Source organism: Lissotriton vulgaris, chromosome 1_1 (genome assembly GCF_964263255.1).
Source record: "Lissotriton vulgaris chromosome 1_1, aLisVul1.2, whole genome shotgun sequence".
Taxonomy (NCBI): Eukaryota; Metazoa; Chordata; class Amphibia; order Caudata; family Salamandridae; genus Lissotriton; species Lissotriton vulgaris.
The window spans coordinates 1,134,511,071-1,134,534,041 of NC_141685.1; the positions used below are offsets into that span (position 1 = coordinate 1,134,511,071).

Here is a 22,971-nt window from a genome sequence, read left to right on the forward strand (position 1 = left end):
TGGGTTTGGGTTTTTGGGTGGATAGGGATTTTATAACATTAATAGGGAGTAAAGGGGTGCATGTGTGTGTGTAGATAAATATATATAATACTCACCAATATTAACTTTACAACGCATATGTCTTTAGCATGCATGCCTTTACCACGAAATGCAAGTGTTTTACAGGTACATACAAACCCATTACACAAACATACATACATATATATAAAAACATATATATATATATATATATATATATACACACACACACACGTTTATACTTACCAGTAAAATAGATACATTAATGGGTGAAAGGCAAGCGAGGTAAAGGCATAGTAGTTGTAAAAGATAGTTGTTGTTAGAACTGTAGTGGTTTAGACTAAGTAGTGGTTAGGGAGTCGTTGTTTAGACTGTAGTTGTTCAAGTGGTAGTTGTTCCATCGTACAACCACATGCGCAACCACAGCATCACTCAGCGCAACCACAGCATCACTCAGCGCAACCACAGCATCACTCAGCGCAACCACAGCATCACTTAGCGCAACCACAGCATCACTCAGCGCAATAATAGCATCACTCAGCACCACCACAGCATCACTGGTTCAAATATGTTCTTTCAATGTTTCAAGCTTTATTGCAAATGTCACAAAAAAATGTATTTCACTTCTGTTCTTGGATTTTCATCACAATAAAATACACTGAACATAATCTTCACAAAAGTTATTTACACAAGTTTAAGCTATTGCCATTATAAATTACAATCACTTTTATTTAAGTATTAATTATTTAAAAAAATTAAAAGGCATTGTTCTTTGTAATATCAATACATCTAAGTCACACAAATACAAAACATGTTGCATTACAAATGCTATAGGTGTCACATTTGCGAAAGTTATAACTATTGGCATTGTAATTGACAAAGCTATTAATTTAGCTATTTTCAAAAACAACACAAATAAAAAAATTGTCATTTACAAGACCAATAGCTCAAACTTTCCTAATGCGAGACCTATTGCATTGCAAATGCTTGTTGTAGATTGTGAAACCTCAGTATATGTTATAAACTGCCACTCTGGTAATATAGGTTCTAGTTCACTTGGGACACTGAGCACTTTTGTTTCTACAGTACTACAATACAAACTACAATACAAATATACTACTTGCACTAACATTAATGGCCTGTGCATTGCATTCTGTGTGATTGGGCTTCTTCTCGGACATCCGTATACCAATGGGAACTGCCATTGTGCACCAACAATATTAAGTATTCTGTACATTGTCCACATGAACTGCTGTCTCTTTAATATGAGTTAATTGCTCTGGTTTCTTAGGAGTTGGGTTGCCCTTGTTTTGAATACACAACCACTCTTCTTGAAGTCACTTCAGAGGGCTCTAGTTGGACCAGAAAAGATACAATGTGAGCAATGGCAAGTAAAGTGAAGCCCCATCTCTGATATTCTTCAGTTACAACCCCTTACGGATGAAGATACGTAATAGGAAAGGTGGAGCAGCTCAGTTTTAGTGAAGTGTACGCACTTTGGTTCTGCGCGGAGGCTTGGATTAGGGTTATTTTACAGCCAAGGATCCTTAACTCTCAGTCCCACCTTTGTGTTACAACTGCTTGAAGATTATTTGGGTGAGCAGTCACTGAACACAGTTTACAGATTGATATATAGTGAGGAGCACGTATATGCAGAAATTCTGGAATTAATGGGGGGAAAAAACTTTAACTTCATCCTAAGATCCACTGAGAACCTGTGGAGAGCTTTCTGAGCATCATACAGTGATGAAGCATGGGGGCCCCCATCATAGCAGGGGCTTCGGGGGCCTAGGTTGAGCCACTGAGGATGGTTTAGGCACACAGGATGGAAAGCCACAGGATTTGGGTGCGTTATGGAGGCTGGTTGAGGGGGATTGGTAGAGTGACCAGATTCTGAGATGCAAAAACTGGGACAGGCAAGACATAAATGTAGGACTAAATCCTTTAGGTTTACTTCTATATGTGGCTTGTCCCATTTTGTTGCGTAGCCTTGTATATATATCACACAGATTATGACATACTGCCTGGGGGCTCCAGAACGCCGGCAGTGCCGAAAGCAGCGCTACGCGATGCACTGCTAAATCCAATTAAAAGTGCTGGTTTATTCCGCTACTTACAGAGGACTTGTCAACAAGTCATCTGTAAGCAGTGGAATAAACCAGCACATATACATACATATATTTGCAAGAAAGTTCGTCACCTTCCGTGACTTCACATACGGCGGATCTTGACACCAATCTTATATTTTGTTTTATTTAATGTTTCTTCATTTCTTATTCCATTACAAGAGTCAATATACCTCTATCTTCCTCTCAGACCAACGCATATTCGGCTGACGCCTTCTACTGGGCCTCCATATATATATACATGCATACATTTACAAGGGTACATTTTTATGGTAGGACCTCCATGCTGAGCTCCCCCTGCCCTCCTCCCGACCCCGATGCAGCTTGCTGGAAGCATGAACCAGACCTGTTCCTGTTCTGTCTGATGGAGACAAATTATGGACATGTTTTTAGTCTTCAGAGGTGCCTGTGAAAGGAGAGCATACCTTTCAAATCTGCTTTGCAGAATAACCTGACTTTGTTCCAAAAACCGAGACATGTATTTAAAAATAAGAAAAGTGTGGGGACACTGGGGCAGTCCACTGAAAACTGCGACTGTCTGGGGAAATCCGCAAAGTCTGGCCACCCTATGGGTTGGGTTAGGGTGGGAAGGACGTAAACAGCTCTGGCAAGTGCCACGCATCTTTTGTTGGAATCAGGCTTTATAGGTCAGGTCCCCGAAACACCGTAAGAATGGAGACTCACTCAAAGCAGCGGAGCATGTAATCCCCCTCAGTACCTTCCTTCACGTAACAGTGACATATTGCCTGCTCATTCACTATTGTCAATGAAAGGTGAGCCGTCATGCTGTGCTGATCATGCCGGTATTCTGGTTCGCTCCAGACACAGGGAATGGCGTCGATCGGCACCGAACAGAAGCTGAGCTCCTATTGGACAAGGCATAAGAGTTGTATGAAGCAATGTGAGGACCGGTAAGGCTTAAGACACTATGCGATGTCCTGGGCAGGGCAGCTTCATGGCCTGGGGCGAACTACAGTACCTGCTCTGTGGTAACCTGTGCACGACATCTCTGACAAACGGCTTACTGTGAGCAGCACGCCTGGAACGAGCCTAAGGAGCAGTTAGCAGCAATAATGAACATGCTGGTCGTTACTTTCCTCTGTACAAGACCAGCAAACACCAACCGTGTAACGCACATACGCTAGGGTTTCAAAAATAGTATTAAAGCTGTATATAATTGCAGCGTGGGCGATATGTAGCTGTCACATAGGATTGTTGCTGAAAGGTATTTTGCAGCTGCTGCGGTCCCTTCTGACGCCAACGCAAGTAGTTCTAGCCCTTAAATTTCAGCAACACATTATTATGTAGGTCAAGAGACCATCTAAAAAAAAATTTAACTGCAAGCTACGAAATGCAACCGTTTCAAATCCTCGAGGTGGCAGAAGTGGATCTTGACTGGTGCTCCGATCTCAATCTAAAGCTAATTTCACAGAAGAAATTGAATACGTTTTTGTTTGTAGGTCCATTATAAAAAAAAATAATTTAAGCCAATTCATAAATATGCATGTTAAAATTCATTTTCCTGTGGACGGGAACGTCACTCAAACTAAATGTATCTTTCTTTATATACAATGCCCCTATTATCAACACCTAGCTGCCAGGTGGCCGTCTTGGATGAGCAACACCCAGTAGCAGTAATACATGTATAACTGATAGTGGAGAGGACGGGGTGTATGTGTGGGCATGTACAAGTCACGCTGTAGGGGACCGCCTCGGTCCTCATAGCGTGGGTCAACCCTGTCAGACCCAGACAAGCACTATCTTTGTGAGGATCGGTCCATAAAGTGGGTTTAGGGACTTTTGAGCGAGTATCAAAAAACCTAAATGGGCAGTTAGGTTTGCCTCGGTCCACTTTTTAACCTAACCTACTTTCAAAGAGCGCGTGGAGTTAGAATAGTAATCGCACACTTCATTGCGGTCAATGGCTGGTCCCCCTAATAATAGGTATGGGGTGGTTGGGCGTATGAGTGTCTGTGTTTTAACTTCTTGCTTCTGTTTGCCATAGCGCCACTGAAAGGGTCACATATGTAAGGCAAAGACCTCGAAAAAGAGCTCGAAAAAGACCTGAGCTTTAGAACACAGGCCAAAAAGACGGCAGGAATCTGCTTCTGTCTTCTCCGGGCCTGCAGAAAGGTCTTCCCCCCTGCTCCCCGCGACCTCCAAGAAACTTCTGATTCAGGGCCTCATCCTGGCAAGGCTTGACTACAGCAACGCAATCTACCTGGGTGCCCCTGAAGCTACTCTCAACACCTTGCAGAAAATCCAAAACGCCGCGGCCCGCCTACTCACCGACACCCCCGCCAGATCCTCGGCAAAGCCAGCTCTGAAACTTCTCCATTGGCTCCCAGTCAGAGAAAGGGTTGCTTTCAAGGCCCTCTGTCTGGCCCACAAAACTCTTCATAATAATGGCCCTCCCCTCCTCAAGGAATTCATCATCCCCTACAAATCAAACAGGGTCCTCGCTCTAGCGAAGAGAATCTCATCACTGTCCCCAGAGTTAAAAAAGCCCGGTCCGGAGGCCGCCGCTTCTCGGTCCACACGGGCAAACTCTGGAACAACCTCCCCCGCCGGAGACTGAGAACCGAACCCAATCTCCTTCAGTTCAGGAAGGCACTGAAGACCCTTCTTTTCCCCTGACACCTAACTCCTTCCGTTGCTGACCCCTCTCGAGTTCAGGTTCTAGCGCTGGGATGCTCCAGGGTTACTACGCGCTCTACAAAACCTTAAAATAAATAAATAAATAAATAAATAAAACAAATGACACGCACGACTCCACTAGAAAAAAAATGTCACACCCCCGAATCTGAAAAAAATGTGGCAGTTGTGCATTAAGGGAAAGCTCAAGGCAACGTTCTCGTCACAGGAGTCCGAATCGGGCAGAGAGCCGTCGGAATTACTGCAATACCATTAGCAGCCACATGAGGTCACTAGCCTGCCGTATGACACGAAAAGTGCTTACCATGAACAAAATATCGATCTTGTGTTATCAGCAAGCATTGTCTCGTTTTGAAATGTCATTTTGACTCAGTTCTTGAGGTCAGTCAGCTTCTCGATACTTAAAAAGGAGTGTATGCACTTTACATCAGTAAACTAACCCAAAATGTTATCATGTTTCTATGTGTCTATTTGTATATAACAAGTTTATGATTTATAGTCATCAAATAGACCGAAGGCCTCGAGGGCACCAATGAAAACAAAACAAGATAATAAATCTCACGTGTTTATATAGAATACCTATGGCTAGTTTTTTACCTCACCTATGACTCTAAAGGAGGGTGTGATGCGGTTGTGACAGCCCTTCTTGGGTGACATCGATTCATATTGCCTACACTCATTTCCCCTCACCTATTTTTACTAGGATTTGGTCCCTACTTTTGCAGCTCAATAAATGGCAAGCTTGGGTGTCTAGCACCGGTTGGTTGGACCTACACAAAATAAATGAATAAATTGCTCATTTGTTCTTGAGCTACGGTGAGATCTTTCTTTTTCAGTGTTTTCCATAACCATCATGCATGTGAGAAAGTGTATATTGTGCGGCTTGCCTGTTATCTTGCACATCCATGAAATGACCATTTTAACTGGGGCTCGCTAAGAATTTGGTGAACCGGATTTCTATGAACACAGAAGCACAAAGGCGGAAAGAAGAGCCTGATGTATAAAGCGCATGTGGATGCCAAGCCTGAATTGTGCAAAATCACAGCATTTGCATCCACAAAGCACAGAGTTGCAATGTATTAAAGGTGCTCTGCGGGACGGGGAAGTTTTGAGTTTTAAAATAGCGTTTGCAAGTTGCAAAGAGGAGGGGGCCATAAAAGGCACATAATCATCTCTTTTGGGATTTGCAATTAAACGTATCAATGGTTTGTGACTGCAGATGTGGTCTCTAACCATGGATGAGTTTCCAACACCCGAACTAGGGTAGTAATACATTCAAAGGGGATGCTGTAGGAACAGCCTCTGTATGGAAATCTTGTCAGGCAGCTGAAGGCTTACTCCTCCTTATGTCGTCCCAAATTGAAGCCTTTTTCTTATTTCTTTTTATTTGGAAACAAGCATTCTGAACTCTTTGCACATAGACTGCAAAATTACACACCAAACCACTCGGAAGAGATATTTGCACATCGAGGTTTGTGAAGTTTTAATTATGTTTTGCAGATCCCTCCCTCAATGAATATGACAATCCTGCATGTCCACTGGGGGTCTCCCGGTTTACATGGATTGAGACCCTAGAGCTGGCTGGGAGGTCGAGGGGGCATGCTTAGTACACCCCTATTTCCCAGAGAGTGGCTACTGCCTTCTCTACCCAGGCTGTGGTAGACGGACAGTGGTGGCCGGTGGAAGACGGACAGTGGTGGCCGCAATAGATGTATAGTCAGGAGGGTGGGTTACTAACCATCCTCCTGATCAAGTCTGTGCAGTCTCCCCCTGGCCTGGGGTCCGGTTGCCTTTGTCTACCTGACGTGTGAGAGCCGTTGGGTACACTGGGGAAGGATGGAGAGTTGAGCCATTGTGTGTAATTCAAGCTGTTCTGCTGGAAATTCCAGCTCCCTAATTCCCTATTCATATGAGAGGCTTGGTGGGCTGGGGTAGACACTCCGCTCTTATCTTACCTGTACTTACTCTGCTAAGAGGACCCCAATGGCACCCCCGACCCCCCTTCATCCTGGTCTGGTCTTAGTAGTCAGTTGTTGTTCAAGAGTGGTCTATTAAGAGGCGACACATCGGGTCAGTCCATGTAAGCCAGCAGGGACACGGGTGCGAAATAAGATGCTTGCTCGCCATATCTGGAACTAGGGGAAGTTTTCTCTATGTCTGACGGATTATGCTGCAAAGGAATGAGCAAGAGCATCAGCAGCAGTAGTCTGAAAACCAGCTGTTCCTGTGAGGCTTGTGGAACTGGAGCTTGGAACAAAGACATTGTAGACAGATGCTCAAGATAAGGAAAGGAAGCTTGCAGCACATCAAGGGAGATGGAGACAGAGACGGGGAAGCTTGATCCCAGTCCTTGAAGGTGAGATTGCTTTGCGCAGACCCCTCCGCTGCGGGGGCCTGTCTGGTACTTCCAGTTACAGGTAGTAGTTGGGGAATAGAGTCCGGTGGAACAGGTACCCCCACCTTTCTTTTTGTGATATCTAGGGATATCCGGGAGAACTGTCATCCTGTCCAGCCACTACCTTCCTACAGCTAGCCAGTGGTTACTGGACTAGTGGGACTCCAATAAACTGTACCAAGACATCAGGCATCTGTGGTCGGAAAGCGGACGCCACCAGAGTAGTGTCACGACTCAGGACGGAGGGCACATCTGTTGCTTTGGGTGGGGGTTATGGGGCTGATCAATAACCTTTGACTTCACATCACATGCAGAAACTATATCCTTTCAATACAAAGATTGGTATTAAGGCTCTAGCGAATGAGAGCAGCCCTGTGCAAAAAGGTCCGTAATATGCAATGCTAATTGTATGTCTATATATTAACTGTGTTTTTATAGTGCTTAGCATCTAGGCAATACTGTGCAGTATAATGCTCGTGCGTATTAAAGTAATTTTCTTTTATAAAAATTAAAGCACTGACTGAACATTGATTTTATCCGCTGGTTGTACAGCGTGCACTGTATTCTAAATGTCTAACCCCAAATCACCTCCTTGAGTAAGCCTTGGACTGCTCTGTCTCGCTACCCTGAGAGAGTCAAGTGCTGGAGAGGAGTACTTGGTTATCCAGTGTTGGATCCACTAGAACGGAGGCCCCAGAACGCCTGCAGGTGAATACTCCAGTTGATGCGATTGGAGCGCAGTAACCACGGAGTGCCCTGCTGCCCAGGAAGCCGGGTCTAACACGGAGGCAGCTGGTCGATTCCAGAAATCTTCAACGTCTCTCACCAAAAAACAGTTTAGGTTGTCCTGCTCACATATGGTGGTGATCTAGGTGGAGGTCCACAACTGGGTGGCACTGTTATGAACACCAGTAGACTTTGGATTAGAGATATTTAATCATAGAGGTTTGAAAACCAATATAACACGTCCAAACACAGGCCTTACAAGGCAATAAGCATGGCATGTGACTCTTCAAATCCTGCCCTACCTGTATCTTGTTTAAAGTCAACAAACTTCTCTTATCGGTGTAATACTGACCACCCTCCCTCACTCCCTCCCTCACCCAAATACTTTTTCAAGTATGGGTTCACACTTGTCTCGTCCACTCTCCTCTGCACTGTACCCAGGGCCACTAGAATTATGCGATTCTGCCGCATTTTTTGCATAAATATAGATATGCCGCATTTGCCACATAATACATCTGCCGCATAATCTGCAGAGTTTAAACCAAATAAAAAAAAGTGTTCTAGCTCAAGTGATTCAAAAGTTACTAAAAACACAGCAACACGTGTTGCTGCGCACTAGAAGGCCAGCTGCAAAGATGGACTGGTCACTTTCTTGTTGCTTATTGATCAATTTGGGTGTTAAACTGGAACTTATGAGGTGCAACCAATGCCCAGACAGTGTTAAGAAGGGTAAACATGACGCAATAATACGTCATACTATGACAAAATGTGCTGCATTACACAATGTGCCTTTTGTTGCTGCAGAATTTACTCAACACTGCTGCATAATTGGCCCCAACCCTGCCCCATAATTCAAGTGGCCCCGACCGAATCCCTTTAAATACACTGTTGGCTTGCTTTGTAGCTAGGTTCGTACTGTACAAAGCTGCATACACGCATAGCGTCTTGAAGCAATGTCAGCTCATTGGTACAGGCCGGTTCATATATACCCAGGAGAAACTCGGAGGCAGCCAAGTGCAGACTTGTCAGGGCTTAAGTTTACAACATGCTGAGAGCGCGCGATCTGACGGCCCGGGCTGATTTCCAAGCATCACCTGGAAAAGGCATTAGATTTACGCTGACGTTGTTGGACGCAAGGGCAAAGGTTACTGTTTGTGTGAACGTGTCAGGACGTGCTCAAAGGTTCAGTCCGACCCTGCACACAGAGTCCAGCTGTGCCCTGCCACGCTGCCCCGGAGGGGCAGGCAGATACAGTGCCAGTGCTCTTCCAACACTGGAGGAGAGAGAGAGAGAGAGACCAGGCGTGCCTTATCGCTTCATCGAAAAAACAAAAAGATACAGGTGGAAACGCCAGAATTAATCTCAAACTCCTGTGTTTACTCTTGAAGCGTTCCGCTCAGTTGTTTTGCGTTCTGCGTCACTACCGAGGAAGGAGAGTAATCTGTCTTGCCACGCCCCAAACGGTCAGTCCAGCCCAAAGTGCGTGGCCACGTCCTCTACGTGCGAGAACACAAACACCTGACGCGTTTCTTCATTTAATCACCTAATCAATTCGGAGAAAACGGACTTTCTGCCTGCTGTGCCTCATTCATTTCTTGGTAGGGTGGCTGCACAGCAGAACACACTGGAATGTGCTGGGCGAGCCCAAGGAGGGCGCACAACCTGCCCACGGTCACACTCTGCGTCTGCGTGCAGCTCCGACCTCCTGTAGCCTTTGCAAATGTATTTATTTATTCGTTTTTATATAGCGCGGACTTTACCCGAAGGTGTCAGGGCCTCAAGGGTCGCCATGACAGGCCTCAAAGCTCAAAACCAGAGATCGGCCCGTTTACGGGCTTCGCTGCCATTCTCCGAAAGCTATTTGGGCAACTTAAACGGGCAGAGGGCGCTCCGACTGGCGTCTCAGAATAGGAAAGATACAAAACAAGCATTTGCAATCCAATAAATCTCGCATTAGGAAAGTTTGAGCTATTGGTCTTGTAAATGACTTTTTTTTATTCATGTGTTGGTTTTGAAAATAGCTAAATTAATAGCTTTGTCATTTACAATGCCAATAGTTATAAATTTCGCAAATGTGACACCTATAGCATTTGCAATGCAACATGTTTTGTATTTACGTGACTTGGATGTATTGATATTACAAATTTCAATGGCTTTTAATTTTTTTAAATAATTAATACTTAAATAAAAGTGATTGTAATTTATAATGGCAATAGCTTAAACTTTTGTAAATAACTTTTGTGAAGACTATGTTCAATGTATTTTATTGTGACGAAAATCCAAGAACAGAAGTGAAATATTAACATCTTTTTGTGACATTTGTAATAAAGCTTAAAACATTGAGAGAACATATTTGAACCAGTTGTTGAATGGCTGTGCAGATTGATGCTGGGGTGGCGCTGAGTGATGCTGTGGTGCTGCTGAGTGGTGCTGCTGAGTGGTGCTGCTGAGTGGTGGTGCTGAGTGGTGGTGGTGCTGTGGTGATGCTGGTGGGGTGCTGAGTGATGCTGGTGGGGTGCTGAGTGATGCTGGTGGGGGTGCTGAGTGATGCTGGTGGGGGTGCTGAGTGATGCTGTGGTGGCGCTGTGGTAGTGCTGAGTGGTGCTGTGGTAGTGCTGTGGTGGCGCAGAGTGATGCTGTAGTGGCGCAGAGTGATGCTGTAGTGGCGCAGAGTGATGCTGTGGTGGCACAGAGTGATGCTGTGGTGGCGCAGAGTGGTGCTGCTGTGTGGTGGTGCTGTGTGGTGGTGCTGTGTGGTGGTGCTGTGTGGTGGTGCTGTGTGGTGGTGCTGTGTGGTGGTGCTGTGGTGGTGCTGAGTGGTGGTGCTAGTGCTGATTAGTGCTGTGGTAGTGCTGAGTGGTGCTGTGGTAGTGCTGTGGTGGTGCTGTGGTAGTGCTGTGGTGGTGCTGTGGTAGTGCCGAGTGGTGCTGTGGTAGTGCTGAGTGATGCTGTGGTGGTGCTGAGTGATGCTGTGGTGGTGCTGAGTAGTGCTGTGGTGGTGCCGAGTAGTGCTGTGGTGGTGCCGAGTGATGCTGTGGTGGTGCCGAGTGATGCTGTGGTAGTGCTTAGTGATAATGTGGTGGTGCTGAGTTATGCTGGGGTAGCACTGAGTGATGATGTGGTGATGCCGAGGGCAGAAAGGCACAAATAGTGAGTCTAACAGAGGGCAGACAAACAAGGGAAATCTCTGATTTGGGATGAGAGGAAGAAATGAAAATCCAGCTCCGGGGGAAGACCAGAAATAATGTTTTACGGCTTGTGCTTGCCTAAAGGGTCTCTGAATATACACTTTTGTCTAGAGCTGTATGTAACTCCTAATGTTCACTGCTTTGATTGGTTTCCTTTGAGAAACGTAAAATCAACCGGCAGTGGGGAAAGAAATGAACCATTTGGTTGCACAAATAACGCATTGTGGTAAACAGCATATCCACGCCCCAGCACTTGCATTTTTGTTTCCCAAAAACCTCTGTTCCCATCTTTATTATGCAGACTGAGCCCACGCAGGAGATTGTGGCGCCTAGGTGAGTGCTGGAATTCGAGGCAGGTGAGGGACGGGACATGATTTACAAAGCGACACGGTGGAGTGCTGCAGAGCGAGTCAGCCCTGCCGACTTAGCTGCTGGGGGCAGGATTTAGAAAGCCACATGGGGAGTGTTGAAAAGCGAGTCAGCTCCACCAATGGTTATTAGCTGCGGGGGGGGGGACAGGATTTAGAAAGCGACATGGGTGGAGTGTTTCAGTGCAAGTCATCTCCACTGATGAGTATTAGTTGCCAGGAACTGCTAAGTGTATGTGTGTTTTTAAGCAGAGCAGAGGTGTATGAGCTGCGCCATGTTAAACATTAGAAAGGTGCAGCCAGTATACTTGAAGATAAAAAGTAGCGCACTGCAAAAAAAAAAAATGAATTGTTTTAAAAGTTGAGTTTGGAGTGCAGCGCAGAAAACCAGAAAGGCACGCGTCCGTCATTGTTAAAGATAAAGCGCAGAAAGAAAGAAAAAAGTGACTAGCAAAGTTGAAGCACGAGAAACTTCAATGAACGAGAGACAGCATGGCGACCGTCAAAGTGAAAGCCGTGGGCAGTGAATAAATTAGGGGAGGAGAAATGCCTGAGGCACAGCGCACGCTGGGGGATGCCTGTGGGAGGGAGGCTGGTGGCTTTGATGTGCACGTGCTTTTTAGGTCAATGCGCTTGCCCATTGAGCTTGCTTTTCACGGGCACAGCATCAAATCGCCCGATGGTTAAGCCCCAATATCTCTCGCAAGCGCATTGACAGGCTCAACCTAAAAAGAGGTGTCTCTTTTCTGTCTGCCTCTTGCACTCATCCACTCACGCTCCCTGCACAGAACAGCTTCCAAATCAGCTCCCTTTAAACCTCCCAAAAAGTGAGAAATAGCCCCATTAACTCATCAAAAGATGGGCTAGTAAATCATTTTGCACTGCCTCAGGGAGGGGATAGTGCATGGAATGTGAATGTGTGTGTTTGTGCATGAATGTCTGAGTGTGTGTGCATGGAATGTGTGTGTACGGAAAGTATGTACATGGAATGTGTGTGTACATGGTATGTGTGTGTGCATGGAATGTGTGTGTGTGTGTGTGTGCATGGAATGTGTGTATGGAATGTGTGCTTGTGTGTCACTCAAAATAAGGGGCATACAAATAACCTATTGACTTATTTAACAGTTTCCTATAGCGCAGACAAACCCCCAGGGCGAAGAACACTTTAGGTAAGAAAAAAGACATTAGAATAAAACCGACAAGAGTAAACAAATCAATGTTAAAAGCGTAGATAGTAGCACTCTCTGGAATCTCGGAAAGTACTGCTATAGACATATCAGGACTTTAAAACGTTTACTCAATATGAAGCAGCAGAAACAGAAGGATTTTAGGTGGGGGAGGGCTGGGAGCCGTATTATAAGGTGATATGAAGACTTTCACCCTGAGTTTCTTCCGAGGTTCGAGCAGGGGGATCCAGTCTTTGCAGCTCGAAGTGTTGGTCACTTAAAATCGGGGTGCGTCAGGAATCTCGGGATGAGGGGTGCAAGGCGAAAACAGATAAAAGAAAGAGAAGGGCAAAGGGGCCTGTTGAAAGAAGGCTGAGGGGAGACTGGGAAGAAGAGAAAATGATGAGGGGAGGGGCATGTCCAGAGAAGAGTGACATGAGAGATCAACAGGGAGAAGGAGGGAAGGAAAGGAAGGGAGTGAAGAGAAAAGGGAAGAGATAAGAAGGGAGCGAAGAGAAAAGAAAAGGGAAGAGAAGAGAAAAGAAAGGGAGGGAAAGGGAAGAGGAAAGAAGGGAAGGAAGGGAAAAGGAGGGAGGGAAGAGAAGGTCAAGACTGAGAAGGTACCACAGGGAAGAAGGGCAAGAAGATTGGAAAAGGGTGGAAAGTTGGGAAGAAGGATGAAAGTTAAAACGTGAAAGGGAGGAGCAGCCTGGCAGCAAGTGAGAGCAAGGAGTTGAGAAAAATTAGAGGAAGAAAGCGTTAAAGGATAGGGAGAGAAGATAAGCCGCGAAGGGAGACCACAAGAGTAGTGAGAGAGTGAGGTCAGGATCGTACGAAAAGAGCCCAAACAAAAAGAGGCAAGGAGGGAAGGCAGATGTCAACTTGGGAAGAATGGAAGGAAATAAACCAAGATAGAAGGAAGAGTGGGTCAGGTGTGCAGAGGAGAGAGAAGGGAGGAAGCAGTGATGGAAAGGAAAGCCATAGGGAGGGAGGATATTAGGAGAGGGAGCGAGCTGTACAGGCAAAGGATAAACGGGAACAACAAGGGGCACAGGGCAAGAAATAATAGGATCGAGGAAGGGGCATGGAGAAAAAGAAATCAGAGGAGGAGAGTGGAAGACCAAAGGCTGTGAGGGACTGGGAGGCTAAGAAGTGAAGAGGTAGAAAAGATTAACACACAAGCGATGCAACAAGGGTAGAACAGAAGGGAAGAGGGAGCAGTTATGGGACAGGAAGTACAGAAGGTGAGAACAGGAGCCAAGTGGGAGGGAAGAAAGGGATCCAGATAGTGGAGAAGAGGGCTTATTTTATGAAACAATGTGCATTAAATGGGCGTTAACTCACGCAATGCGGTTGACGGCAGCATCTTCATCGTCGACTGCAAAAGAAAAGGAAAATGGAAGTTAATACAGATGAAAAGCAGATACAGGGCAGCCAGCTCATCACACATGCGCCTGGGAGACAGCTATTCAGTGTCACATACGAACACGGGTGACAAGCAAGGAGCTCCCACTCTGGGCCAAAGATTTAACAAGGGCCTAGGTCGTACAGACATGAATTTTCTACAACGAGCAGCACTCTTAGATCACCAGAATAATTCAAGCCATAGGGCACCTCATTTCCAAGCCGAAGCTTTCATTAGCCATTCATTACAATTTGCCACTTGAAGACTTCAACCATCTCAAAGGAACCTAAGAAACAAACACACACCTCGCAAGAGGAATGCTCAGGGTCCAAAAGATTTTTCTTATGAAAGCATCTGCTGACCCTAACCAGGGAAAGCAGCAATGAAGACATTTAGCAAGGGAGTTCTTGGGAGACGGCAACTTCCACAAGATCACACAGTTCGAGCCTGAACTTGCCTCTCTGAAGCACGCCTCCTTTCTCAATTTAAAAGTGAGAGTCAATAGTTGTGCAGCATAGTGACAAAGAGGTCTTGGGCCAGCATTTGTGCCACTGCGAGAGAAAGACGCTTGCTACACCAAGAGCCCACGTCCTGGAACAGGCTGAACAAGTTGAGGCTCAACGTCACTTTGAGGAAGAGGAAGGGCAGCTGCAGGAGAATGTGTTCAGAGGTGCGAGTCCTCGTAGAAAGGAAACCTTGCCCTGGAGTGACACAAGGCCACATTCTACTGGAGCAAGGGCGCGAACCAAACACATTTCTAACTTGGGTTTCATCAGCACATAATGTGGTTACTCATTACCCACACCCGCTCTGTGGGATCTCAAGGCACCTGTGCCTGTCTCTCCATTGCTTGAGTGCTACATAGCGTAAAGTGGATGAATAATGATGTACAAGAGGGTCAGAGGAAGTAAGGCAGGAGAGAAGAGAATGTGAGGGGGAAATAACAGCAAAGAATGTTTTCAATGGAAAAATTAGAGCACAATGCAAAGGAGGAGGGTACAGGAGCGGAAAGAGGGAGCAGGCGAAAATATAAAAAAGAGAAAGAAGATGGAAAAGGCCCGAGACATGTGAGAGAAACAAATCAATCTCTGTTGGCAGCTGGAGTGGAAGGAGGTGGAGTCTGCCGTAAGCCAATGAAAAAGACTGCAGGAAGCATATAAGACAGGGAGGTGTACGTTTCAAAATTCCTACCTCTCAATTTTTTGCAAATGCCTGACTAACTCACAAACCTCTTCCCAGGAATGTGAGCAGGCAGGTTGCATACCTAAAAAAAAACAGGGTGTGAGCCTCACCTTTCATAAGGAGAGGGAAGCGTCAAGCAGGAGACGTAACACAAACTTCACGGACCCCCGAAAAGTACACCCTATGCAAGGACCCTAAAACACAGGTCACTTCAAGTGCCCAAAAACATTATTAAATGTGCCCCATCTCCCAAAGAACACGTACACTTCACAGATCCCACAAAAATATTCATACTTCAGGACATTCACAAAACCTGCACCCTTAACAAGCCCCCAACAACCCCCCCCCCCAAAACAAAAGTCCACTTCATGCAGCCCCTACAATACGCACACTTCACGTGGCCCACAATACTCTCGTACACACAAAACATGCATACTTTTATGACGCTGACAACACCGGCACTCTTGGCAAGCCCCCTCTCTCCATCGAAACACATGCAATTGACGAGTTCCCCAAAACACGCTCACCTCAGGAAATACATAAACACGCCCCCCCCCCCCCCCCCCCCCCCCCCTTCAAGGCCATCTCGTCCGCAGCTAACAGACCCACACCCCTACCAGGAGGACGTCTTCTAAAGGGATTCCCCGCCTGCTTTAAAGCATTCCATTTCTTTACTGCCGGGTTTACAAAGAATACTAGAACAGGCCTCGAAACCCACGGTTTTCACAAAGAAATGCCCTCTGTGGTTGACACAGGTCACACCTCGGGCCCCGAAAACCCACCCCCTTCACGAGGCCACTGAAGTGCGTGGGCTCCATGAGACGCACCTCTGCCCCGCTGACGCCTGGCGAGTGACGTCACTCACAACCTGCGCACTCACCTGTCGTGAAGTCGCCGTGCTTCTTGAAGCGGGTGATGACAACGTAGGACAAGATGTAGAGAATTCCGAAGAGAAACGAGCAGATCTAAGGAGAGAGATAAAGAGACGGGCACATCAGAGCCAACACTGACGACAGAGAAGAGAACCCCTATAAACATGGCACGTGTACCGGCAGCGTCAAGTTCACTACGACACAACCAGATATTATGTCAGGACCTCATTCACCCCACCCAGCTCCTCCAACATAGGACATATTACAATCACGGAACCCACAATCAATGCTTAAAGGTCGGTCTTGCACATCACACCAGCTCTTCCCTCATTGGGCAGAGTACAACCACAGGTAGAAGGCCCATCTTCTGCATCGATCCTATTCCATCCTGCATAGGAATGTACTATAAACATACCCCTCTCTAGTTATATCATATAGGCCTGCCTTTCACAGCACACAACTCCTACTCCATAGGTCATCCTACAACCATACCACTCTCCAACTAAATGTACAGGTCTGCCTGATACACCAGACTCAACAAGCCCAACATAGGACATGCTACAACCACACAAAGGTCCATCTTCTGTATCACGCCCAACACTTCCTGTTCAAGACACACTATAACCACAACATTCTCCAACCAAACAGGGCTGCCTCACACATCACACCCAACTCGTCCCACAAAGGGTGTACAACAACCACATTCTCTGCACTCACACACACAGGACCGCCTGCAATTGCTGCAGACAGTTGGCATGCCACAACGCCACACTGGTGCAAGTTGTCTACGAACCTCACACCATGCATGAGGGCCATAAGTCAACACAAAATAATTGATGCATAGAAGGGATTCAGTTACTGCCAGGGTTTGGAAACACAAGACCCATGTGATGCAGTGAGTAGTTCCAATCAACGTGCAAATGGTTACAGATCCAAAACTTTTAACTGAGCGATGAGGTCCACTTTCTGGAAGTCAAGTTTTTCATGTATGTGCATACTTATAATGAGAAATTGGTAAACTACAAAGAGAAGCATGTGTTGAAAAACAGGACAGTCACAATATCAGAAGGACCAAGCCCGCAAACCCCCTCCCCCCCACAAAAAAATGACAATCATTTGCAAAACCAATAGGTCTCACCTTCGGGACATATCAGCTTTGCCAATGGATTTTAGCAGTGCTGTGCAGACTGGCTAAACTGGAGAGAAAAAAGCCTATGACCGATGTCCACGTAATTTTGTAGGCATGTGCCCCACACATGCACACACCTACAAAATGACACAGGCGTTCTTTTTATTTACAGAGCTGAGTTGGAACATGGAAGATGTGGGTGGGGATGCAACAAGGAGGGAGGGGGAGGAAAAAACCTAGGTTGTGCAGGTGAAGAGTAGGTAACACCGAAGGCACGGGTGGGTAAAGCAATACAGAAGGCACAGTTGGGGAAAGGAACAGAGGGCAGTAGACGAAAGCAACACAGAGGGCAGGGGTAGAAAGGCATAACATGGTTATAGAGAGCAACATGGAGGGCAGGGGAAGAGAAGCACATGGGCAAGAAAGCAACACCTGAGGACAGAAGAACACGAGGGAGAGCGCTACAGAGAAGGGGTGGGAAGAAGCACACAGGTAAGAGAAAAATACAGAGCACAGAGGCATGAAGAGAAGTATACAATGAAGACAGCTGAAAAACACAGGCACTCTCATGGAGTGCTTAACCAAAATGGAAAAAAAGTAGTGCCTGAAGATTAAGCGGTGGATGGAAACAAGTAATGAGGTAATGCTCAAAGGTAGGGACAAACACAAGAAGAGGATGGAAAGTTCACTCAAGTGAACATATAAAAAGCAAGTAAATGGGAATGACAAAGTTAACCAATGAATGGGAAGCAGGGGCGGGGGGTGTTCCAAGACACAGTAAGATGACAATAGGTATTTTCCGGACCAGACAGCTTGTGCCATCTGATAGGCAAGACCTAAAAATGAAGAGCCATACTTGCCACAGTTATGCATACATGCAACGCCAAACTTCTGATTGCGCTGCCAACAGTTATGCCCCCGTGCAGCCTCCACACTACATTATTACTGTATGCTTCTATAGTGCCAAATGATAGAACTGCATGAAATCTCCAGGCACTCTTAAACACCCACCAGCCGGTCTCAACATCATGACAGCTTACAGGCTGCATGATCCTACAATTCCCATTCACATGTGTATGTTCCAGTTCTAAAATTGCCAATAAAGGTCCAATTTTAACCACCAGTTCTTCCATAGAGAGTCCCAAGTTTTGGCAGACATGCCCCTCACAAGTTAGGAAAATAAATGAAAAAACGTATGTACTCCTTCACCTAGCGGGACAATAGCTACGTTCCTTTTGGCAGGAAATGCTGACTCACTAAAGTTCCTGTTTAAGGAAAGGGTTCAGTCCCGCAAGAGAGCAATATTGCGTCATGACCCAGCTTGACTGGTCACGGAAATGATAATCAAAACCGGTGCGTGAACATATTTATCTGCATAAATCAAGAAGTCCGAGATAATTGCTGGCTGCATACCAGTTTTTCACCAAAAACACTAACTATGTAATTTAATTCAATTTCCTCTATGCACATTTATTTCATGTGGACGTTCTGAAAATCTGGCATGGTTGAAGCCCGTTTGTTGTGGCTATATTCCAATAAGCCAGCATCAGTCTCCGTCATGTCTGTATCTGGCCTAACATCCCTTCCCATGTTGTACTTTGTAGTTTTTCATCCGTTACATCAAAATTGCACCCTTGAAAGCGGTTTCTTTCGCCCAAACCTCACCTGGACTTCGGAAGTGCATGGATTTCCTGCTGTCCCTTGTGTAGAACGGACCCTCAGCGCCTCCCGACCGACACCTCGCCGGACCCGCTTCGCGGGTCCCGCAGCGTGCCATCTGCTGCCGGTGTCTGCTGATCGGTGGAGAAGAGCGCGGGGAGAGGCGAGTTGACCAGCGGGGCTGCGAGCGCAGGCAGGGACTCCAGCATCCAGGAGCCCCTGCGCGCCCAAACCTGCAACACCTGGGCTGCTCTCCCCGCTGGCCACGCCCCCCGCCAACTGAGTGAAAACCGGGCTTCACTCTTGCCCCTGTGGGACCCTTGAAAGCTGTTTCTTTCGCCCAAACCTCACCTGGACTTCGGAAGTGCGTGGATTTCCTGCTGTCCCTTGTGTAGAACGGACCCTCAGCGCCTCCCGACCGACACCTCGCCGGACCCGCTTCGCGGGTCCCGCAGCGTGCCATCTGCTGCCGGTGTCTGCTGATCGGTGGAGAAGAGCGCGGGGAGAGGCGAGTTGACCAGCGGGGCTGCGAGCGCAGGCAGGGACTCCAGCATCCAGGAGCCCCTGCGCGCCCAAACCTGCAACACCTGGGCTGCTCTCCCCGCTGGCCACGCCCCCCGCCAACTGAGTGAAAACCGGGCTTCACTCTTGCCCCTGTGGGACCCTTGAAAGCTGTTTCTTTCGCCCAAACCTCACCTGGACTTCGGAAGTGCGTGGATTTCCTGCTGTCCCTTGTGTAGAACGGACCCTCAGCGCCTCCCGACCGACACCTCGCCGGACCCGCTTCGCGGGTCCCGCAGCGTGCCATCTGCTGCCGGTGTCTGCTGGTCGGTGGAGAAGAGCGCGGGGAGAGGCGAGTTGACCAGCGGGGCTGCGAGCGCAGGCAGGGACTCCAGCATCCAGGAGCCCCTGCGCGCCCAAACCTGCAACACCTGGGCTGCTCTCCCCGCTGGCCACGCCCCCCGCCAACTGAGTGAAAACCGGGCTTCACTCTTGCCCCTGTGGGACCCTTGAAAGCTGTTTCTTTCGCCCAAACCTCACCTGGACTTCGGAAGTGCGTGGATTTCCTGCTGTCCCTTGTGTAGAACGGACCCTCAGCGCCTCCCGACCGACACCTCGCCGGACCCGCTTCGCGGGTCCCGCAGCGTGCCATCTGCTGCCGGTGTCTGCTGATCGGTGGAGAAGAGCGCGGGGAGAGGCGAGTTGACCAGCGGGGCTGCGAGCGCAGGCAGGGACTCCAGCATCCAGGAGCCCCTGCGCGCCCAAACCTGCAATACCTGGGCTGCTCTCCCCGCTGGCCACGCCCCCCGCCAACTGAGTGAAAACCGGGCTTCACTCTTGCCCCTGTGGGACCCTTGAAAGCTGTTTCTTTCGCCCAAACCTCACCTGGACTTCGGAAGTGCGTGGATTTCCTGCTGTCCCTTGTGTAGAACGGACCCTCAGCGCCTCCCGACCGACACCTCGCCGGACCCGCTTCGCGGTCCCGCAGCGTGCCATCTGCTGCCGGTGTCTGCTGGTCGGTGGAGAAGAGCGCGGGGAGAGGCGAGTTGACCAGCGGGGCTGCGAGCGCAGGCAGGGACTCCAGCATCCAGGAGCCCCTGCGCGCCCAAACCTGCAACACCTGGGCTGCTCTCCCCGCTGGCCACGCCCCCCGCCAACTGAGTGAAAACCGGGCTTCACTCTTGCCCCTGTGGGACCCTTGAAAGCTGTTTCTTTCGCCCAAACCTCACCTGGACTTCGGAAGTGCGTGGATTTCCTGCTGTCCCTTGTGTAGAACGGACCCTCAGCGCCTCCCGACCGACACCTCGCCGGACCCGCTTCGCGGGTCCCGCAGCGTGCCATCTGCTGCCGGTGTCTGCTGATCGGTGGAGAAGAGCGCGGGGAGAGGCGAGTTGACCAGCGGGGCTGCGAGCGCAGGCAGGGACTCCAGCATCCAGGAGCCCCTGCGCGCCCAAACCTGCAACACCTGGGCTGCTCTCCCCGCTGGCCACGCCCCCCGCCAACTGAGTGAAAACCGGGCTTCACTCTTGCCCCTGTGGGACCCTTGAAAGCTGTTTCTTTCGCCCAAACCTCACCTGGACTTCGGAAGTGCGTGGATTTCCTGCTGTCCCTTGTGTAGAACGGACCCTCAGCGCCTCCCAACCGACACCTCGCCGGACCCGCTTCGCGGGTCCCGCAGCGTGCCATCTGCTGCCGGTGTCTGCTGGTCGGTGGAGAAGAGCGCGGGGAGAGGCGAGTTGACCAGCGGGGCTGCGAGCGCAGGCAGGGACTCCAGCATCCAGGAGCCCCTGCGCGCCCAAACCTGCAACACCTGGGCTGCTCTCCCCGCTGGCCACGCCCCCCGCCAACTGAGTGAAAACCGGGCTTCACTCTTGCCCCTGTGGGACCCTTGAAAGCTGTTTCTTTCGCCCAAACCTCACCTGGACTTCGGAAGTGCGTGGATTTCCTGCTGTCCCTTGTGTAGAACGGACCCTCAGCGCCTCCCGACCGACACCTCGCCGGACCCGCTTCGCGGGTCCCGCAGCGTGCCATCTGCTGCCGGTGTCTGCTGATCGGTGGAGAAGAGCGCGGGGAGAGGCGAGTTGACCAGCGGGGCTGCGAGCGCAGGCAGGGACTCCAGCATCCAGGAGCCCCTGCGCGCCCAAACCTGCAACACCTGGGCTGCTCTCCCCGCTGGCCACGCCCCCCGCCAACTGAGTGAAAACCGGGCTTCACTCTTGCCCCTGTGGGACCCTTGAAAGCTGTTTCTTTCGCCCAAACCTCACCTGGACTTCGGAAGTGCGTGGATTTCCTGCTGTCCCTTGTGTAGAACGGACCCTCAGCGCCTCCCGACCGACACCTCGCCGGACCCGCTTCGCGGGTCCCGCAGCGTGCCATCTGCTGCCGGTGTCTGCTGGTCGGTGGAGAAGAGCGCGGGGAGAGGCGAGTTGACCAGCGGGGCTGCGAGCGCAGGCAGGGACTCCAGCATCCAGGAGCCCCTGCGTGCCCAAACCTGCAACACCTGGGCTGCTCTCCCCGCTGGCCACGCCCCCCGCCAACTGAGTGAAAACCGGGCTTCACTCTTGCCCCTGTGGAACCCTTGAAAGCTGTTTCTTTCGCCCAAACCTCACCTGGACTTCGGAAGTGCGTGGATTTCCTGCTGTCCCTTGTGTAGAACGGACCCTCAGCGCCTCCCGACCGACACCTCGCCGGACCCGCTTCGCGGGTCCCGCAGCGTGCCATCTGCTGCCGGTGTCTGCTGATCGGTGGAGAAGAGCGCGGGGAGAGGCGAGTTGACCAGCGGGGCTGCGAGCGCAGGCAGGGACTCCAGCATCCAGGAGCCCCTGCGCGCCCAAACCTGCAACACCTGGGCTGCTCTCCCCGCTGGCCACGCCCCCGCCAACTGAGTGAAAACCGGGCTTCACTCTTGCCCCTGTGGGACCCTTGAAAGCTGTTTCTTTCGCCCAAACCTCACCTGGACTTCGGAAGTGCGTGGATTTCCTGCTGTCCCTTGTGTAGAACGGACCCTCAGCGCCTCCCGACCGACACCTCGCCGGACCCGCTTCGCGGGTCCCGCAGCGTGCCATCTGCTGCCGGTGTCTGCTGATCGGTGGAGAAGAGCGCGGGGAGAGGCGAGTTGACCAGCGGGGCTGCGAGCGCAGGCAGGGACTCCAGCATCCAGGAGCCCCTGCGCGCCCAAACCTGCAACACCTGGGCTGCTCTCCCCGCTGGCCACGCCCCCCGCCAACTGAGTGAAAACCGGGCTTCACTCTTGCCCCTGTGGGACCCTTGAAAGCTGTTTCTTTCGCCCAAACCTCACCTGGACTTCGGAAGTGCGTGGATTTCCTGCTGTCCCTTGTGTAGAACGGACCCTCAGCGCCTCCCGACCGACACCTCGCCGGACCCGCTTCGCGGGTCCCGCAGCGTGCCATCTGCTGCCGGTGTCTGCTGGTCGGTGGAGAAGAGCGCGGGGAGAGGCGAGTTGACCAGCGGGGCTGCGAGCGCAGGCAGGGACTCCAGCATCCAGGAGCCCCTGCGCGCCCAAACCTGCAACACCTGGGCTGCTCTCCCCGCTGGCCACGCCCCCCGCCTATCAAATCCTA

The 22,971-nt window shown here is 49.5% G+C and overlaps 1 protein-coding gene across 1 annotated transcript in view; it reads right to left on the reverse strand.

Moving 5' to 3' along the window:
- The window catches only part of LMBR1L (limb development membrane protein 1 like), a 152,016-nt gene that overhangs the window by 50,546 nt on the left and 78,499 nt on the right, over positions 1-22,971 (reverse strand). Inside the window, exons 2-3 of the mRNA XM_086963803.1 lie at positions 16,110-16,194; positions 13,987-14,020 (exon numbers count right to left, since the gene is read on the reverse strand). Coding sequence (XP_086819929.1) covers positions 13,987-14,020; positions 16,110-16,194 — 119 coding nt within the window. The remainder of the gene's footprint in view (positions 1-13,986; positions 14,021-16,109; positions 16,195-22,971) is intronic.